Source organism: Rana temporaria, chromosome 13 (assembly GCF_905171775.1).
Source record: "Rana temporaria chromosome 13, aRanTem1.1, whole genome shotgun sequence".
NCBI lineage: Eukaryota > Metazoa > Chordata > Amphibia > Anura > Ranidae > Rana > Rana temporaria.
Window position 1 is genome coordinate 33,750,374 of NC_053501.1, and position 20,733 is coordinate 33,771,106.

At 42.4% G+C, this 20,733-nt stretch overlaps 1 protein-coding gene and 1 long non-coding RNA gene across 2 annotated transcripts in view; one reads left to right on the plus strand and one right to left on the minus strand.

The window, feature by feature from the left end:
- The window catches only part of KCNH5 (potassium voltage-gated channel subfamily H member 5), a 320,226-nt gene that overhangs the window by 269,220 nt on the left and 30,273 nt on the right, over positions 1–20,733 (plus strand). The window contains exon 10 of the mRNA XM_040333059.1: positions 10,488–10,684. Coding sequence (XP_040188993.1) covers positions 10,488–10,684 — 197 coding nt within the window. The remainder of the gene's footprint in view (positions 1–10,487; positions 10,685–20,733) is intronic.
- Positions 1–20,733, minus strand: part of LOC120920776 — a 159,283-nt gene that overhangs the window by 2,585 nt on the left and 135,965 nt on the right. The gene's annotated exons all lie outside the window — the stretch shown is intronic.

Sequence of the window (20,733 nt, forward strand, 5' to 3'; positions counted from 1 at the left end):
ATTGAAGTTTGAAGATATTTGTTAATGAGTGAGAGGTAGAGCGGTTCAGCGAGAAGCAAACCATGCAGATCATTTATCCTTCATAGATTTCGGAAGTTGTTGAAGCAAATTGTGCAGCAGAGGATAAGCCTGTCTGGGTGACTGATGTGTAGATGTTATTTCAAGCCTCGCCGCTCCCAACGTGTTTTACTCCTCTCTTTTAATAAATTTTTTTTTGTTTAATCTGCCCACTCGTCCCTTAAATTAATAGGATTCCCAAATACAAGATGAAGTGTTTGATATTCGTGAAAACAGCAACATTTATCTAGTAAACATAATTATGTCAACGATTTGATATATTGGTGCGACCAGCAGTGTAGGTTTGAGTAGATGAGTGATTGACTTTGCTTTATGAGACAATTTGTTACTAATGACATGAGCAGTGGGGGGTCCAGCAAGATGTCCTATTTGGATAAATGTTGTAAAATGCCGTGTATTATTGAGCTTTAGAATGATTTATGTTAAAGCTGAACTCCAGGCAAATAGCTACACAGATGCAACACATATATAATATCTGTTTTACCTGCCGAAGGAATCTGTAAATCTGTTCATTTAGTCCTGAGAGTTCTGATTGTCTGCAACACAACGCAGCCCTGCCTTGCAGGGGAGGGGACATGATCTTATTCTGCTGCAGTTTCACTTTCACTTACATGTCTTCTCTGCACCCCCACCCTGTGACTGGAAAGGGAAAGGAGAGGAAGCATATTGGTGGGCTTATCGCTCTTCTCGCTCCTCTTATCAGCATGCTCCTTGCACAGCAATACCGGAGTTTGTCTCCGTCTCTACCCATCTTGCTGTTGCCAAATCATATTAAAGTGATACTAAAGTCTTGTTTTTTTTTTCTTTAAAAATAACAAACATGTTGTAATTACCTGCTCTGTGCAGTGGTTTTGCACAGAGCAGCCTGAATCTTCCTCTTCTTGGGTCCCTCTTTGGCGCTCCTGGCCTCTTCCTCCTGTCAAGCTTGCTATGGGGGCACCTGAGCCAAGCCGCAGCTCTGTGTATTTATTCAAACTTAGAGCCAGGGTTCGCCCCCTCTCCTGATTGGCTTACCACTGCTGTGTCTCATCCAATCAGGAGGGAAAGATGACCAAAGCACTCGTGCACATCGTTGAATAGAGATGGGGCTCAGGTAAGTATTAGTGGGGCTGCTGCACACAGAAGTTTTTTTTATCTTAAAGCATTAAGATTAAAAACCTTCTGCCTTTACAACCACTTTAAGATACAGTACTTACACTGCTTGCATTTAAAAAAAAAAAGAAGTAATGATGTAATCAGAGCTGCATTAGGTGTACCTTTTTATCAGACTGGAATTCAGCCCTAAACTAGCATGAATATGTATGAAAAGAATAGACTGGAGCAGACATAGTCTATAATTTGATAGACAAAAAAAAAAGTTTGCTACAAAAATTAAATAAGTTTACATTTACAAATCCTGTGTCACTTAAGGTTTTCTAACCTTACAGTGGATATAGAAAATAATGACCCTCCCCCCTTAAAAAAAAAAGTCAAATTTTGTTGCCCTGCAGCCTTAAATAAAGACAGACAGTTTTAGTTCTATCCAACTGTAACAACTCTAACAACTTATAACATCCAAGTGAAAGACATAACACCAACATGTTAAAAAGTATCCCCCCTTATAACATCCAAGTGAAAGACACTGACATAAGTTGCATGAGTAAATACTCCGCTGGATAAAACAAAAACTATGCCTGTCTTCATTTCAGGCGACAAAGCAACAACATTTGATTATTTTAAGGGGGGGGGGGCGATTCCTATACCCACTGTATGCATTTACAGCATATGATTCCAGAGTTTGGATAATATATTTTATTACTCTATTGATGTCAACTCTTTGCCATCAGTGATAACAGTTAAAGCCAAGACGCCAAAGTGAAGGAATAGCTTAGTATAGAAACCCCCTGCATGTGCATCACAGAATTTTAGATAACTTTTGAAACCTATACATCAAGTGAAATAAGTTAAATCAGCAGGGTGAGAGAACAGATCTCTAGTGGACACAGAAGAAAGGGGGATGATTTAAAGTGATTGTAAAGGATCGTTTTTTCGTCATTCATTTTCGTCATTCATTCAGCGTCCATAGCCACCGAATGTATAACTCGGCCCCGCCCCCGCATCATTGAATTTGATTGACAGCAGTGGGAGCCAATGGCTGCACTGCTATCAATCTATCCAATCAAGAGCTAGGACCCCGTAGAGAGAGGGACGGCATATTGCTACACTTAGAGGCTCCTCTCTTCTTTTTTTATACTCAGTTGTGACATGACCCTACTCTTGGATCAAGACATCGCTTGTATATCAAGACAAAATATATTAAAACATTTTGCTTGTCTTGCAAAACGCCCTCAAACCAAGTTACTCTCAAACCAAGGTTTTACTGTATCATACTCAACTGCCATCACATAAGAAGGTATTATGTTGTTAGTCATCCTCTATGGAAAGAAGTATTGGTGGAGAGGAGTCTGTCCTGTCTATAGTGACTGACCATCTCAGTCTGATGGTTTCTAGTTTAAGTGTGTGCTAAAGTGACTATCCTTAAAAAAAAAAAAAAGTTTAAAAAGAGTAGCCTACAAAAAAAGAAAACAAAAACTGATGATCAGTGCTCACCTGTTCGTGAATCTTTGCCTTACCAATATAATTTCTTCAGGTGTGTTGTATGCCTGCAGGTTTTGATTTCATCCACTGGCCCTCTACATCAGTGGTTCTCAACCCTATCCTCAAGTACCACCAACAGGCCATGTATTTGGATTTTCTCTTAGATAAAATAGCTGTCCAAAATACCAAGCCATCGACTCTGATTTAAAGCACTTGTGCAAGATAAAGGAAAACCTGCAAACATGGCCTGTTGGGGGTACTTGAGGACAGGGTTGAGAACCACTGCTCTACATCACCAAAGGACACATTAGGGAGTTGCGTATAGCAAAACATGTCATACTTCCCTGCCCTGTTCTATGCTCCTGGAAGCCTCCTGCCGAGTGCTTCCACAGCAGGCAGCTTGCTATGGGGGCACTCGAGTCAAGTCACATCAGACACAGAGCCCTGACCCCTCTCTCTCTCATGACTGGCTGACTGACTTTGATTGACCGCAGCGGAAGCTAATACGCTACTGCTGTGTCTCAGCCAATCAGGAAGAGACTCAGACAGCCGGGACACTTGTGGACATCGCTGGACAGAGAGGGGGCTTAAGTATTAGGGGGGCCGAGGGAGACTGCTACACACAGAAGGATTTTTATCTTAATGCATTGAATTCAAACATATTTAAAGTATATTTATATCCAAAACTTTAAAAACAAAAGAAAACCATCTAAGTGTCTTTTTTTTTATTAAATGAACACTGTAAACAATTAAGTTTGCACTCACAGAATGTAAGAGAAATTGGGCATATCATCAATCACAGTCTGTACATCTGCCCAATGATATGCCCAATTTCTCTTCCATCCTGTGAGCGCAATCTTAATTGTTTTTAGTGTTCATCTAATAAATAGATACACTTAGATGGCGGTGCCTTTGTTTCCTTTTGTTTTTACAGTGTTAAGAAGCGATCCAATATCCTGAGAAGTGTTGAAGCCATCACCATAGTGGACTTTTAATTTGTACCTCCTTTACTATATAGACCAGTGATGGCAAACCTTGGTTCAGATGTTTTGGAACTACATTTCCCATGATGTTCAACTACACTGCAGAGTGCATGAACATCATGGGAAATGTAGTTCCAAGACATCTGGGGTACTAGGGTCGCCGTCACTGATATAGACTTTATGGCTTCTGTGGGGGTTCTTCCCACCCTCTGTTTGCGTTGTTGAGCTTTTTTCTAATTTTATATCCTAAACTTGCATTTTTCATTTTATATAAAATAGGGATGTATCACAACCTCCTACTACCATTAGTGTCCTGGCTCTGTAGATTCACCCTATCAATTTGTCCTCATGACCACTGTCACACAGAAAGAAAATGAAGGAAAATCACAAATTTTTAAATTGTCACCAGAGTAGAGGGTAAAATATTCCAATAAGGATAATGTATAACTTGTCATAACAGTCTAAAAATAGGGAAATCCTCTCACAGTCCCAGACATGCATTAGAAAAAAAAATCCCTAACCGGACACCGAGAACGAAAACCTGACCTTCAGTGTTTTTAACCCTTCTGTACTCTGTCCAAAACTAAAGAAAAAGGTTTTGGCTACACATACATTTGAATCTCCTTTTGTGGGCTGCTTTTTGGAAACAATTTATTTTGTAAGAACCATGGTGGCACCAAAAGGGGAAGGAAAATATACCTATTTTTACTGCATGACAGCCACTACAGTCTTTAATTTTACTTACTGAAGTACATTATAACAATGTTGCCATGTATTTTTATGAATGTAGTCTGCAACCAGGCTGCTTCTGCTGTGCATAATATAGAGTTAATAAAGTAAAATTTTCCTCCCTGGGTGCCAGCTATGTTTCCCACCCACCCACCTACTACAGTTCCTGGGGTGAGCACCTCTTGTGCTTTTGTTTCGGCCTTTACAACTGCGTCAAATCCTTGTGTTGCTTTGGCTTGGCCACTCCCTTTTGTGTGGTGAGGCAGCCCATTATAGTGATGGACCAGGTTTTATGGAGTGAGAGTGAGCAGGCAAGCTGTGTCGCCCCCAGGACTTTGTCTGATTAGCATGTTCCAGCAATCCAACATAGATGGGGCAATGAAAGCTGCTGCAGGTATGTACAGCTTGCGTGTCTATCTTTTTATTTAGTTAATTAGAAGTTAAAAGTGTAATTTTAAGTAAATGTCCCTACTTCTTGTTGGTAGAAGGAGGCTAGCCTGGAGGAGTAAAAACGTTTTACATTTTGTCACGCCAACTTCTTCTTTAATCATCTGGAGGTTATTTGGAAAACATTAAGTTTAACGTTAAACTTACTGTAGCTGCCTGCCAAGATGCCAGTCAAATTAAGAGTTGTAGTTAGATAATGGCCAAAGTGAGGTTGATTTTTTTTTCTTCCCGCAAGTCACTCAATCTACATCAAACTCTCTGTTCCCACTTGGGGAGTTTAATCAGACTGATTCCAGAGCAGTGTCATCTCTAAAGACGTTGACAAATGGTGTTGGTAGGGCAGCATATGCTGTGCATAATCAGATTTTAAGTTTGCCATCTACAAGAGAACACTGTGCCATTAAAATAAAGAGCTTTTCAGCAGTCTTGTAGCTGGAAAGACATACTGATTATTTATGTCTCACTTAACTAACCACTGTCCCCCGCTGTGTGTTCTTGCTGCAATCTGCCTCTCAATGAACCAACTCCTCGCTTCTCTCCGCCGTGTGTGTGCGCTTGGATTAAGCATGCAACAAGACCTTTGCATTTTTGGCAGTAGATAACAAAGTGTATGTTTTATGAACTGTTATCTAGAACTTAATTATGAACAAGTATGGAAATTCATTGGTTTGTTAACGGGTCCATCCACCCAATACAGATACAGTATTATGATTATAGAGATATGTTCACATAAAATCCCCTTGAGCCTCGGTTCATGAAAGGGCTTGTAGGGAATGTTGCTAGACTATGCATTTAAAACATATTTGTTATTTTTGGTATGGGTTGGATTGTTAGTTATATGGGGTGTTGGTCTTAAGCTCTGACCCTGAAGGTTTGGCATCTGGTCAAAGCGTTGCCAGTCCACTCTCCCTACATTTAACCATGCCAGCAGTTAGCATTTGTACAACAGTTGTATGCGGTTAATCTGGTTTTGGAGTAGTCAAGTGCCTGTCTGGCATTTGGGCTATACACCATTATATTGTTATGGTGTGCTTACAGTATGATTCGTACTGGCATTAGGTTATATTTATTATTGAAGTGGACTGTATAAAGCTGTGACCTTGCCCTTTTTCAGCCCAACTTGTTTCCATGTTATCGTTGGGCAAGGATATATGCTAATTTGTTAGAATATGGTTTCTTCATATGCTTCTCACTAATCATGAATTGCAAAATGCTTTATCATATCTGTCCACTGAATGGCCTAACTTTACCCCTAACCATGGTTGGTCTCTCTCTATTGGCTAGAGTGTGGCACCTGGTAATGGGCATGCCAGATGGTTGGATCTGGAAACTCTTCCAGGAAAAGGCATTTTTGACATTCAGCTCTTGACATGCCTTGCCTTGATCAATCTGGTATGAATGGAGAAGAAAAGTAGCAATCCACAAAAAAGATCCCACCATAAGGTTTTTGTGTTCCTCCTTATACAGTAGAGTGCATTTAATTGTAAGCATACAGGGGAAAAAAATATACTGCCAAAAAGTTTGGGGACATCTGCCCATCATACCTAGCTTGTTGGACTTTCCTTTCCAAAACCACGGGAAATAATAGAGAGCTGACATCAACCCCCTCAAAAGGGTTTAATAGGGTTGAGGTCAGGGCTCTGTTCAGTGCACTTAAAGTGTTGCTAAACCCAGGACCCTGCATTCACTATATCTGATCTCCACAGTACACAGAATTTGGAAATGCAGTAGTTTTTGTAAATATAAACTGCTAAATACCTTTTCTCATCAGCAGTTAGAGTAGTCTTGTGACTTCTATCAGTGTCTGGTTAAAGCTTGTAGAAGAAGTTTTCATTCTCCCATGATTGTCTTATGAGTATGCAGGACAATGGACAGTGCGGATTGGCCATGTGCTGATCACATACACGCAGTTCTCTATAGCTATCTAAGTGATCTTGTTCTCTCCATTGTCTGCAATGGGTTTGATTTACTATAGGAAATGGGCTGTTCACTTTGCAAGGGAAATTTGTCTTGGTTTAGTGAATGAGCTTAGTTCTGCTGACTTCCATCATCCAGCCATGTGCAAACAAAAATACTTTTTTCCCCCTTGCAAGTGATTAGGTATTCTTTGCTGTGATGTTTTACAACATTCACTAAGCTAAGTATAATGACTTTAGTAACTTAACTCCACTATTTTTAATGCAACCCCTTCTGCCTGCTGTGATTGTTTTCAAGCCAAGTATCATTGCTGAAGGCAAAGCTAGGAGGATGCGAGGCCAGTGACTGACAGGTGTGGAGATCTGTTTAAAGATGGACTCTAATAATTTAAACATCTGTAGCCATAATGCCCACCAGGAGGCAGTCTACCAAGATTGTTTTCCTAGTTTGCCTTCACAAACCCTCTAAGTTAGATTTTAAGAAAATTATTCCATAAAATTTGTGAAGTTCAAAAAAAAAAAGGTTTATTGTACTAAAACGTCAAGAAACCTCTCAGAATAAAAACTCAAAATATTACTGTTTTCCATTTTTGGTGCAGTAGATTAGCTTCAGTTTGCTAAATACATCTTCTAGAGAGCAAAGAAATTACATAATTATGTGTTTGAAGAATGATCTAATTTAGAAATCCATTTGGCAGCTTGTATACAAATATATCAAATGCATCATGCTTTAATTCAGAAATGCAGAATCATAGACAATACCCTTCCTGTACTTGATTAGCTGTCATTTTATACGCATAGATAGAAACACTAGCAACTGAAAGAGGAAGAAGATTTCTACATCTGTATACGCAAGTTTGCGCACCTGTACATGTGTAGGCATAAGATTTCTATGAAACATAAAGCAAATACAAACAGTTCTGCGCTCTACCTAACCCCCCCCCCCCCACCCAAGCTGTTGTATAAATCTGTTAATAATGTTACAAACCCTATACAAGCGCTGTGTGTTGTGTAGAACACTTTACAGAACATACGTTGCATTTTTTACTTAGGATCTTCCTGCTTGTCTGTGCCAGCAAGGTCCTGCTTTTAAGCACCAGTAAATTATTACGTCCGTGTGCAATGAAATGATCATGTATGGGACTACAGCCATCTGCTCACTGGGTTTCCCAGTTCTTTCCATCTACACACCGTTATTTTAATTGTCTGAGGTTTAGCTGTATGTTGCTTCCTCAAAACAGAATTATTTTTCTCTTTTGGTTGAGCTTTACACCAGAATTATTTTCTTGTATTTATGCTGCTCCTGGTAGAGTCTTTGTGCTGTAGGTTAACTTAATTTTAATTGATTATGTCTTTTTAAAATTGGTGTCTGTCTTTTGTTCGACTTTCCCAGGTTTTCTTAGTGAATTGGTTTTGTCCAATATAGCGCTTAAATCAGATATTTTGTTGATTTGTGCTTTGTTTACAAGTTTAGGATTCATAGCTTTTTGGGACACACCATGTAAATTGAGTGAGTGGTGTAAAATAGTTTTCCATCCATAAGGATAGATTGAGGGCAAACTGCTATGAGCCCCTTGTTTTTTATTGTTAAAGAGAGAAGTTAAAGGATAGCTCCACCTATTTAAAATGATGCTGCTTACTATACCCTATATCAGGGTGTACCTTGGGCCAAACCTCATAAGTAGTCCAAAATTCTGAAATAAGTACAAAACGCTCATAAAATATTAGCATGTTTTTTCAATAATCTTGCCATGCCAGTCACTGAATAAAAGTTACTTATTAAGTTGTTTGGGGGACATTGTTACATACACCTACTTAGATATTGACACATTGCATACATTCCGTTGGCTATCAACACATTGCAGGGCACATGCAAAGCAGAGATTGACTTGAAATTAATAGACGAAGGTCAACAAAGGATGGTTTTGTTGATATTGTCAGAAAAACATTTAGAAATTCCAAGCATAATTGTTGTCTGCAACATACAGTACAGGCAAACATAAAATACAAATGCACTGTTTCCTTTGTGCAAGAGGCATATGTCTGTATATGCAGAAATATGTCCTTATAGAGCACAATGCCTATGCAAGCCAAATTCAACCTGTAGTTATTCATAAACTGGAATATTTTCATTCAATGAAACTCGATTTAGCACCCTTCTATGGTTGACCAGTTTTTGTCTTCTCAAAACATATAAGTACAGTGCTCAGCATAAATGAGTACAACCCAACAAATTTGTAAAAAGTCAAATATATATATATTTTTTTATAGCGCAAAAAATTAAAACCAAAGAGGTGATCAAATATCACCAAAAGAAAGCTCTATTTGTGAGAAAAAAAGGACGTCAATGATGTTTGGGTACAGCTTCGCATGACCGCGTAATTGTTAAAGCTACGCAGTGTCATATCGCAAAAAATGGCTTGGTAATTAAGGGGGAAAATCGTTTTGGGGCTAAAGTGGTTAAATATTTAACCACTTCCCACCCCCCATATAGTAAAATAATGGCGAGCGGGATGTGCTCTCATTCTGGGATGCTGTCCTATAACGGCTCCCCAGAACCGGCATGTGGCGATCGCGCCCCTCCCATCTTGGTAAAGAGCCAATGACGTAGTTCTTTACCCATGTGATCGGCTGTGTCCAATCACAGCCAGTCACATGTAAACAAGGAAGTGCCATTTATCGGCTCTCGTTGGCTCACTCCGACAGAGTGTGAGGAGAGCCGATCAGCAGCATCTCCTCGCAGGGGAGACCTGTACAGGTAATCAGGTCACTGATTATCCATGCCCTGATTACAGTACAGCACCAGCAGTGCCCATCAGTGACACCAATCAGTGGCCATCAGCGACACCAATTAATGTCCATCAGTGATGCCAGTCAGTGCCTGCTCATCAGTGGTGCATATCATTGCCCACCAGTGCCGCTTTCAGCGTTTATCAGTGCAGGAGAAAAATTACTTAATAAATAGCACCAAAAGAAAGCTCTATTTGTGTAAAAAAATATGTCATATGGGTACAGAGTTGCATGACCATGCAGTTGTGACTCAAAGTGTTATAGCACTTAAAGCTGAAAATTGTCCTGGGCTGGAAGAGGGTGAAAGTGCCCAGTAGGCAAGTGGGTAAAGTAAAACTATAGGCAAAATGTTTTTTTTTTTCATTTTGGATAGAGCTAGGGAGGGTTTATAGGGAGATTTATTTTTCGCCATCCGGTCCCATTGCGAAGATTTCCCTTCACTTCCTGTCCCATAGCCACACAGGAAGTGAGAGGAAATCCCTGAAAATTAAGGGCATTCCTTGGGGACCCCAGGGCACTAGAACTAGTGTTCCCATTGGAAGATTTCCTCTCTATTACTTTTCTGGGGACAACTCAAAATTTTGGATTTTCTTTTACTTTCCCTTTCAATGATAATGGTAAACAGGAAAAAGAGAGAGGGAGAATCTCCTTAGGGGAGGTACAGACAGCAATACAAACTGACAATTCTAACCCCTCTCCACTCTATCCAAAATGAAAAAAGTTTTTCCTTTTAGTTATGCTATAAGCATTGGCAATAAAATCTGGAAACTAAACATGACTTTAGTAAAGTTTCAAAGGAGTACAAGATGCTGCTAGTGGAATTTAAAGCAGTTAGAGTTTAGTATATTGGATAAACTGATTAATAGTTGGGTTGACATACAGCTACTTGTCCAAGATATACAGTTGTTATTAAGTACCAACTTGTACAAGAATAGTTTACTAATCTATTGTCCCTGTGCTCCTATAGGTAAAGGTGATGTGTTCGGGGATGTGTTCTGGAAAGAGACCACTCTTGCTCATGCTTGCGCCAATGTCCGTGCACTGACGTATTGTGATCTACACATCATTAAACGGGAAGCTTTGTTAAAAGTTCTGGACTTCTATACAGCATTTGCTAGTTCTTTCTCCAGGAACCTTACACTGACCTGTAACTTGAGGAAGCGGGTAAGTACATATGTATTTTATACACACTATACAAAGCCTCTTCTGTAAGGTGCCCGGTTTTTAATGGCACTTTGATGTCATCAAGTACAATGCAGGTCCAATGGCCCTGCACTGTATTTGAGAACCCAGATGGACCACCCACAAGTCAGAGTGTCAGGAAGAAAATATCTGATATCTGGCTGTGGAGGGAAGCAAGAAAAAGGTTTTTTTTTTTAACTGCTATCCTAGGCATTTACACCCATTCCAGTGCAGGGAAGACCCGCTGCAAGGAAGGATTTTTATTTTCTTTGGAGCTCAGCTTTACAAGGTATTTTACTCCCAGAAGACAATGAAAAATCATGAGATATTGGATAGTTGCAGCAGAGAGTTTGCGTTTCAAAATTAACTTGAGTATTCTTATCCAATGGCTATTAAGGATGAAGGTTATGATTTTGGAGTAATTAATTTTACTGCCAAACTTGTTGTAGGTGAATTCATGATACACATCACCAGTCAGGCAGTGGAAATCACAGGTACCACCCCCAAACCATTTTAATTTCACCTTCCTTATTGACTCCAAGACATTGTGCCAAAATTGTGAAATTGTTAAGTTTTTTTTTTTTTTTTTTATTGAAATGTTGAGTAAACATTATTTCCAAGTAACTATGCTCATAACTACAAATATCCCTGAAGATGGAGAGGGCAGAATTGTTGAGGAGGGCTTGTAAAATGATAAAACTGGATATCTCTTTAGTCAAATCAATGAAAGGGAACTTAGTTCACTTATTATCAGGAGTGTTCTTTGGGTTAATGTTGCAGCAAAGAAAATGCCAACCCTAGAAGTAAATGTCCCTGGATTATAGTCAATAGGAACTCGGTGGAGACGCAGATTTTGCGTCAATATTCCAATGCCAACTAGCACATATTCCGTAAGCGGCATAGCCTCATTAGAAAAGATCAGGCATTGCCATTTGCCTAGGTGCAGGTTGGTGTATTCTGGTGCACAAGCTGTGCCCATAGCTAATCAATATGCAGGAGAGGAATGGTGTGCCCTCATAAAGTAAAATTAAGTTCACTTACAATATCCATCCCTATATCATAGGTAATTATACAATTTGTCCCCTTTATAAACAATATAATTATTTCTGGCATTACAAAAATATACATATGCAAATTTGTGTACATATTGTAAATGACGTCCAGCCCCATTCACGGACGACTTACGCAAACGACGTAACTTTTTCAAATTTCAACGCGGGAACAACGGCCATACTTAACATTGTTGCGCCGCACTTATGCCACCATATAGCAGGGGCAACATTACGCCGGGAAAAGCCTAACGTAAACGTTGTAACTTTACTGCGTCGGCTGCGAGTACGTTCGGGAATTTGCGTATCTAGCTAATTTGCTTACTCGACGCGGATTTCGACGGAAGCGCCACCTAGCGGTCAAAAAGAAAATGCAGTTTAGATCCGATGGCGTAAGAGACTTACGCCTGTCGGATCTAATGGATATTTATGCGTAACTGATTTTAAGAATCAGTCGCATAGATACGACGGGTCAGATTAGGACTTACGACGGCGTACATGGCGCTGCGCCGTCGTAAGTCCTTTGAGAATCTGGGCCCAAATTCTTCGTTTTCAACCGTCTTCGGCTGTTTCTCTGTATCGTTCAGTGTGTAGTGAACCCATCCAGGGGGTCACACACCCTCACTACCAAGCTAATCCCTTACAATATGAATAGTAAAAAAAGATCAAAAACCTAAAAAAAAATTAAATAAGGAGCTAAAACTAACTAGGGTTCTCAGGGAACTAAAATGTTTACTTTTTTCATGGCTGTATTCTGTACAGACAACTGTGACTATGCAAAGGAAGGAGAGAATCCCATCCAAGCACATTGCCCAAGGCTGGAGCCTTGCCAATCTCTACCTTTTCCCTGCCAAAAGATGACCAGTGCTGGAATAAACTCTGTGGAGGCCCCTAGGCAGTCAAAACCTTGGGGCTACCCTTGCAGGTTTCTCGTGTGTGTACTCTAGTGGGATAACATAGTAGTGTGCACATCGGTCACTAGATAGAGATGACCAGCACTATTGTACATTACATGTATGTAAGTTGCACCAATTTTTTTTTTTTTTAAACTGACAGCTGGAAGAAGAGGAGCTTTTAAGACCTCTTTCACACTGGGGCATTTTTCGGGTGTTTTTCAGGCGCTTTGGCGTTAAAAAAAAAAAGCCTGTAAAGGGCCTGAAAGAAGACTCATCTGCAATCCCAATGTGAAAGCCAGAGTGCTTTCAGAGCCCTTTCATACTGCCAGCGCCAGAAAAATGCTCGTAAAGCGCTGCTAAGTCCCCTTTCACACTGGGGCGTTTTTCAGGCGCTTTGGCGTTAGGAGCGCTGAGACGGTACCAACACTGACTTCTGGACATTTAGCAGCCAACCGAATTCCCGGAGGGTCTGGCAGGTGATAGACACATCCACCTCTAACTCTTAGCTTGAAGAAGCTCTCAGAAGAAGGTCGTCCAGGTATCCTACAATAGCGATCCCGCCGCTGCCTCAGCAGGGCCAGAATCGAATCGAGCACCTTGGTGAAAACCCTTGGCGCCGAAGGGGAGGGCCACAAATTGACCGCAAAGCGCAGAAATCTCTGGTGCTTTATGCATATGGGGATATGCAGGTACGCGTCCTTGAAATCCAAGGACGCCAGAAAATCCCCCTGATGGAGTGCCGCCACTACGGAGTGAACCGACTCCATCCTGAATTTTTGCACTTTGACAAAACAGTTGAGGGCCTTGAGATCCAGGATTGGACGGACCCCTTCCTCCTTGGGGACTACAAACAGATTGGAGTAAAACCCCTGGAACCGTTCCAGTAAAGGAACCGGCACGATCACCCCCCTGACCAGCAGGTCTTGAACAGCCCCAACCAGGGCCTCCCGATGACCCGAAGGAAGCTGGAGGTTGGAAGGAAAAAATCTGTTTGGCGGACAAGAGAGAAACTCTATCTTGTACCCTGAGGAAACTACTTCGCAAACCTCCACCAAGCCGCAAATTCGTGAAGCCGGCCCCCCACCCGAGAGACGGGCGGGGGCAGACCTTCATGCGGAAGCAGGCTTTTCCGCAGGCTTGTTGGGCTTGTGGAACCAGGGGCGCTTCTGCCCTTCAGCGGGCGCCTTAGCGCCCTGGGAACATTTACCTGCCGCACCGGGCGGACGAAAAAAAACGCTTGGGGGCGGTAAAGGAGGGCCCCTGCCTACGGCGAGGCTCCTTACCCATACCAGATTGTGGGAGCAGAGTGCTCTTTACCTTATGTGGCATCTTTTATAATGCCATCTAGAGACGCCCCAAAAAGCCATTCACCCTTAAAGGGTAAGTCCACCAAGGCCTTTTTAGAAGATTGGTCCGCAGACCAACACTTCAGCCAGACAAGGCGGCGCAACATTACAGCCGAGGCCCTGGAGAGCAAGGGAAGCGTCAGACAAATTTTAGGCCCTGTACCAACTGGTCGGCCAGCGCCACACAGTCTGCAGGGGCATCATGCTCCTCCAACTCCTGAAGCAACAACTTTGCCCGTTGGGTAAGTGTCTGACACTAGAGCCCCGGCCAAGACCGGTCTCACCGCCGACCCCACCACTGTGAACATGGAGCAGGTCTCCTATCTGCGGGGTCCTTAAAAGCGGGAGCCCCTTCCACAGGCAACGTGGTCGCCTTGTTCAGCCTGGACACAGGGGGGTCCACTGATGGAGGAGAGGTCCACTTTTTTAGAAAGTCCTCCTCAAAAGGATAACAGACCGCAGAGCATTTCAGAACGGAAAAAACTTTTTGCGGCCGATCCCATTCCTTGTACAAATTTTTTTACAGATAAGGAACACAAGGAAACAGTTTCGCAGTGCGGGCCGGCTTACGGAACCCTAAAGGGACCGACATCTCTGATGTCTCCGCCGAATCCTCAATTTTTTGAGTATCCCGCACCGCAGTGATAAGAGCTCCCACTAGCGCTCTATCATGGGCTGACCCTGATGCAGAGTCATCCTCACTGTCCGTGTAAACTAGGCCTGCATCCTCTGACACCACGGAACCAGGGGCGGAAGCCATAGCAGGGCCCGAATTCTGTGTCAGAGGCATCCCCAGAAGAAGGCGGGGGGAGGGGGCGCTTTTTACACCCCCTCTGGCCACGCACCGCTTCAATCCTGGCAACAAATGCCTCAAGGACAACTGTCATAGCATCCACAGAGGCCGCAGGAACAGGAGCACTAAGGGTTAACTCCGGCATGTCTGGGGGAGAAGCATCCGGTTCGGACACCATGCTGACCCACCCAATAGCCGCCCTTGGACTGCAAGGCAAGATCCACAGGCCACCCTCCCGGCCGCAGCAGAGAACAGGGGACCCCCCAGAGGACTCACCACCCGACCAGGCTGTACTGCTGCTGTCTGCCCCAGAGCGCTGTCCATGCTGTGCCGTCCCTCTAGGAAATGTGCTGGAGCTGTTCGCGCCGATTTTCTAGCTACTAGAGGCAAAAACCCCATCCAAAATTGCCACCGACATGCAAAAAACAGCATGCGGGCTTCAAGAAAATGGCCGCTGATCAGTAATAAAGGCAACATGGCGGCCGCGATAGTGCAGAAAAAAACAAAGTAGACACACCAGCAAACACCCGGGACCCCCGGGCAGGCCCCCCCCCCGCACACACGGCAGCAATAAAAACAACACGGCACCCCCTGATAGCAGACACAGCCCCCAGCCACAGGATGGAGCCCCCCAGGTGGACCCCCCACCTCACGGCCGACCACCCAGAACGCGGGGAAGGAGGGAGAGAGGAAAGCAGGGCGGATCCCCGATCGACCTCCCCAGGAATGCACCAGCCGCGCCACCCTGCTGAAGCGAGGGGACTGCTACTTACCTGTCCTGTGAACACCGGCTGGATGCATCCCGGACAGAACCAAAGTCCGCGCAGTTACGGCATGGCTGTCGGCCCGGCATACTATGACACGGACATAGAGTCCGGTCATATGTGTGCCCTGGAACGTATAGCTCACCGGCCACCCCTGGAGCAACGGGGCATGTCGTGGACGGCCCAGCATGTAGCTAAAGGCCGGCACACGCTCGATGGCCGAACATGGGGGGACTACAAGGATCGAGGATCCAGCCTGTCACCCAGTTGGCAGTTGATTGTAGATCTCAGGATCCAGAAATGCAGGAAAAACGAAAAGAAAATTGCAAAAAAACAAATCTCCAGAGCACATGGGCCCAGAGGAGCCATGTCATCTCCTTTCTAGGCAGAAAAAAAACTGAGGCTGCAAAACAGAGAATGGGGGATGTACCCGGGGGAACCACCCCCTGGGAGGTACTGTGCTGTGTGGAGTGTTTAACACTTAACATGCTGTTTTTCTGCCTAGTCAATCTCCTAAAAGGGAGGATAATACCCTAAGGTCAATTGCTGCTGTGTCCGTCCATGAACGGAAGAGAAAACATCAGTGTTTAAATACCACCAAAAGAGAGCTCTATTTGTGTGAAGAAAATAAATAAAAATGTATTTGGGTACAGTGGTACATAACCGTCAAAATTGTCAGTTAAAGTGTGACAGCGATGAAAGCTGAAAAATGGCCTGGGCAGGAAGGGGGTGAAAGTGCCCTGTATTGAAGTAGTTAAGCTTGTTACATTAATGCAGTATTTTCTCTATAGAGTATTTAATGTAAAGTTTTAAGTTCTGCTAGTGCATTCATTTTTTCTATTTTAACAATTTAAAAAAGCTTCATTGCAATTTTCTTTCAAGATAAAATCAATATTAATTTTGATCCGTTGTCACAAGCCCCTGCACAGCGTGGGGGACATAGACCAGTGCCTACTCCGCCTATTTTGTAATGCAGCACTAAAGATAACATTCAGTAAGCTATTTTTTTCCTGCTACAAGTTCAGAAAAAAAAGCAGAAGTGACTCTGTTCCTCTTGACCTACCCAACTGCAAATTACGTAACACAATTGGAGAGGAGATCAAAGACAGCAAGCTGATAATAAAAATCTTGCAGGATTTGGTTCCTTTACCATCCAGGCAACAAATATAAGAGTATTTTGGATAAATCCTAGAACCATTAATTTTGCACAAAACCTTTTTAAGTAGTGAACATATCCCAGTTTAATACATTGGCTGTAATTGCCTAACCAGCGATAATGGAAATCTCGTGGCGTTTAATGGTACTTTTTAATTTAATGAAAGTATTCCAATTTATCCCAGTTAAAGAGATTGTCAATACAGTTGTTTAACTTCAATTAATTTCCCTAATGAAGAAAACGGTGACACATGTTTTAAATGGTTGACTATCTAATGTAAGAAAATTTATATTTTAATTAGGAGGAAACATTAACTCATAGCTTTTTTCATGTATAATGTTGAAGTTGTTCAGGAGTAAATAAATGTTTTAGCAATCATGGCAAAACATAATAAAATTGTTTTGCTTGTTGAAGTTTTCAAGTGCAAGGAAATTCCTGTACTGCCCATTAGGAATAAAATCACTTGGAAGGAAACTCCGCTAGGGCTTGATCACATGACTTACCACCACAAATTCTCTGCCCATCAGGGTCTTTTGGGTGATGGGGATGAAAAGCAGAGCTGGACAAGACCGAGAGCTGTTTTCTTTCTATGCACCAATGTATTTTTTCTCTAAAATGAGCGTGACATTTCTGAGCTTTAGAAAAATAGAGTACCAGCGTATCATGGTCTGATAGAGGCAGCGCATGATGCACTGCATACCTTGATGCTTGGCTGGAGTGGCCAGTAAAAATGCCCCCCCCCCCCATGTCCTTCTTACTGATGCTTCCCTGTGAGCTTTTTCAGCTCAGTAAACTCGGCATGGGTGCTCACGTCACTTTGCTAAAGGCTCCTTTCACACTGGGGCAGGAGGTGCGTTGGCAGTAAAGCGCCGCTATTTTTAGCGGTGATTTACCGTTGAATTTGCGGCGATATTTGTCCGCTAGCGGGCCGGTTTTAGCCCCGCTAGTGGCCGAAAAAGGATTAAAAACCACCGCAAATCGCCTCTGCAGAGGCGCTTTGGCGGTGGTATAGCCACAGTGCCCCATTGATTTCAATAGGCGGGAGCGGTATACACACCGTTCCTCTACCGATCCAAGATGCGTCTAGCAGGACTTTTTTTTTTTTTTTTTTTATTTCACAAATTCTTTATTGGGTGGATAACAGTGTACCATACATAGTACATAATACAATAAGTAGGCAATTTGACAATAAGATAATTTTGGTATAGTTAGAATACAACCATTCAGTTATTACAAGGATTATCTTTGGAAATCAAGCATAAATAGCAGATCTGTCACCTTAAGTTGTGTTTTCTCATTTTCTTCTTTTTTCTAACTAAAGCAAAAAAGAAGAAATATATGTATGCGTATGTAAGTGCATATTCTTACCGATGTATGGGAAGGGGTAGGAAGGAGGGGAAAGGGGAAAAAAAAAAAAAAGAAAAAATTCTCCAAGACATTTTAACCATAGTGACATAAGTAGATAAAGGAAAGATTATATATATATACTGAAATCTAAGGTGTTTTCCTGTCTTTAGACCACTTTCATGTAATAACCTGCTGATAGTTTTGGGATACCTTAAATGCAGTCCAGTTGGACCAGATCGCTGAGAATTTGACAATTCTCTCTTGGGAAATGCTGATGATTTCTTCAACTCTTTCTATGTTATTAATTCTCCTAAACCATTCCACTTTCGTTGGTACATGGGGGGAACGCCAGTGACAGGGAATGCACTGTCGCGCCGCATTGATCATGATCATGGAGAGGGATTTCAGGTATTGTTTCTTAGGGATAGAGTTATAGTGCAGTAGGTATTGAAGCGGCGTAAAGCTCAGGTTCTCTGAGGTGACCTGTTTAACAGTTTCGTGTACCGACATCCAGAAAGATTGAATTAAAGGGCATGACCACCAAATATGTAGCATCGAGCCTTCCTCGCGTTTACATCTCCAGCATCTATCAGATACCTGAGCTGAAATTTTGTGTAGGGTAGAAGGGGTTCTATACCATCTGGTTATGATCTTAAAACAACTTTCTTGTGTGGCCACATTGAGTGATCCTTTTTGGGCGTACAGATATATTTTTTCCCAGTCTTCGGTGGACAGAGTGGTGTCTAAATCTCTCTCCCAAGCCTTACATGATGAACTGGAGAAGTCGTTGGAGTCCTCAAATAGTGAATTGTAAAGGGATGAGATAATGTGTCTTTGAGGAGTTTTTTTGGTGCATAGTTTCTCTAACATTGTCAAGGGTCTTGTCCAATGGTGAATATTATCTCTCTTGGTTAAAAAGTGCTTGATTTGGATGTAGTTCCAGTGTGATAAGATACAGGGCTTGATGTTCTTGAGTAGGTCATCTCTAGATAGGAACTTGTCGTTTTTAAAGAAGTGTTTAGATAGGACATTGCTGTGAGGCCACTTATGCGTCGGGAACGATTTTTCCAGACCAGGAGGAAAGTCTGGATTGCTTAAAAGTGGTGTTAGAGGGCCTAGCCAAGGGGAAGGATTTATGCTCTTAAAGGTGTAAGGACTTTTTTTACGTCCTGCTAGTGCACGCTCCAGTGTGAAAGCCTTTCACACTGGAGACATAGCAGCGGCTGTTTAAGGTTGGTCTGCAGGCGCTATTTTTAGCACAATAGCTCCTGCAAAATGACCCAGTGTGAAAGGGGTCTAACAAAACATGAATTTGAGTGGCCCAGTTTGCAACTGTATTTCTCAGCCAAGCTAGAATGAGGTATCCTCAGCCCTTCCACAGGGGTGTGCTGATGAGCAGATCCTTTATCATAGCCCTTTAGGGGCACCAAATGTGCTAGGTTTCATCAGACAGCTATGAGGGAACCTATCTTCAGATTCAGGTAAAGGGGAATTGTAATCCTCCAAGTTGTAGCATCATTAGATGCAACCTCACATTTAAAAATTAAAAAAAATAATAGGGAAGTCAGCTAACTCTCAAAATGTACTGTGAGACAGATGAAGTGGTAACATTTAACCGAGAGTGTAACTGGAGCTTTGTACAGTGAGGGAAAAAGTATGTGATCCCCTGCTGATTTTGTTTGCCCACTGACAAAAAAATGATCAGTCTATAATTTTAATAGGAGGTTAATTTTAACAGTGAAAGACAAAATAACAAAAATATCCATATAAAATGAATTTCAAAAAAGTTAAATTGATTTGCATTTTAATGAGCGAAATAAGTATTTGATCTCCTATCAAATCAGCAAGATTTATGGCTCCCAGGTGTGTTCTAAACAGGTAATGAGCTGAGATTAGGAGCACTCTCTTAAAGGGAGTGCTTCCAATCTTAGCTTGTTACCTGTATAAAAGACGCCTGTCCACAGAAGCAATCAATCGGATTCCAATCTCTCCACCGTGGCCAAGATCAAAGAGCTGTCCATGGATGTCAGGGGCAAGATTGTAGACCTACAGAAGACTGGAATGGGCTACAAAACGATTGCCAATCAGCTTGGTGAAAGGGTAACAGTTGGTACGATTATTCGCAAATGGAAGAAACACAAAATAACTATCAATCTCCCTCAGTCTGGGGCTCCATGCATGATCTTACCTCGTGGAGTTTCCATGATCATGAAAACTATGAGGAATCAGCCCAGAACTACATGGGAGAATCTTGTTAATGATCGCAAGGCAGTTGGGACCACAGTCACCAAGAAAACAGTTGGTAACACACTAAGCCGTGAAGGACTAAAATTCTGCAGAAAGCACATGTACAGCTCCATCTGAAGTTCGCTACTGAACATCTGAATGATTCAGAGGAGAACTGGGTGAGTGTTGTGGTCAGATAAGACCAAAATCAAGCTCTTTGGCATTAACTTAACTTGCCATGTTTGGAGGAGGAGGAATGCTGTCTATGACCCCAAGAACCCCACCGTCAAACAGTGAGGTGGAAAAATTATGCTTTGTAGGCGTTTTTTCTGCTATGGGGACAGGTCAACTTCGCTGCATCAAAGGGATGATGGACGGGGGCTATACACGATCAAATCTTGGGTGAGAACCTCCTTCCCTCAGCTAGGGCATTGAAAATGTGTCGTGGATGGGT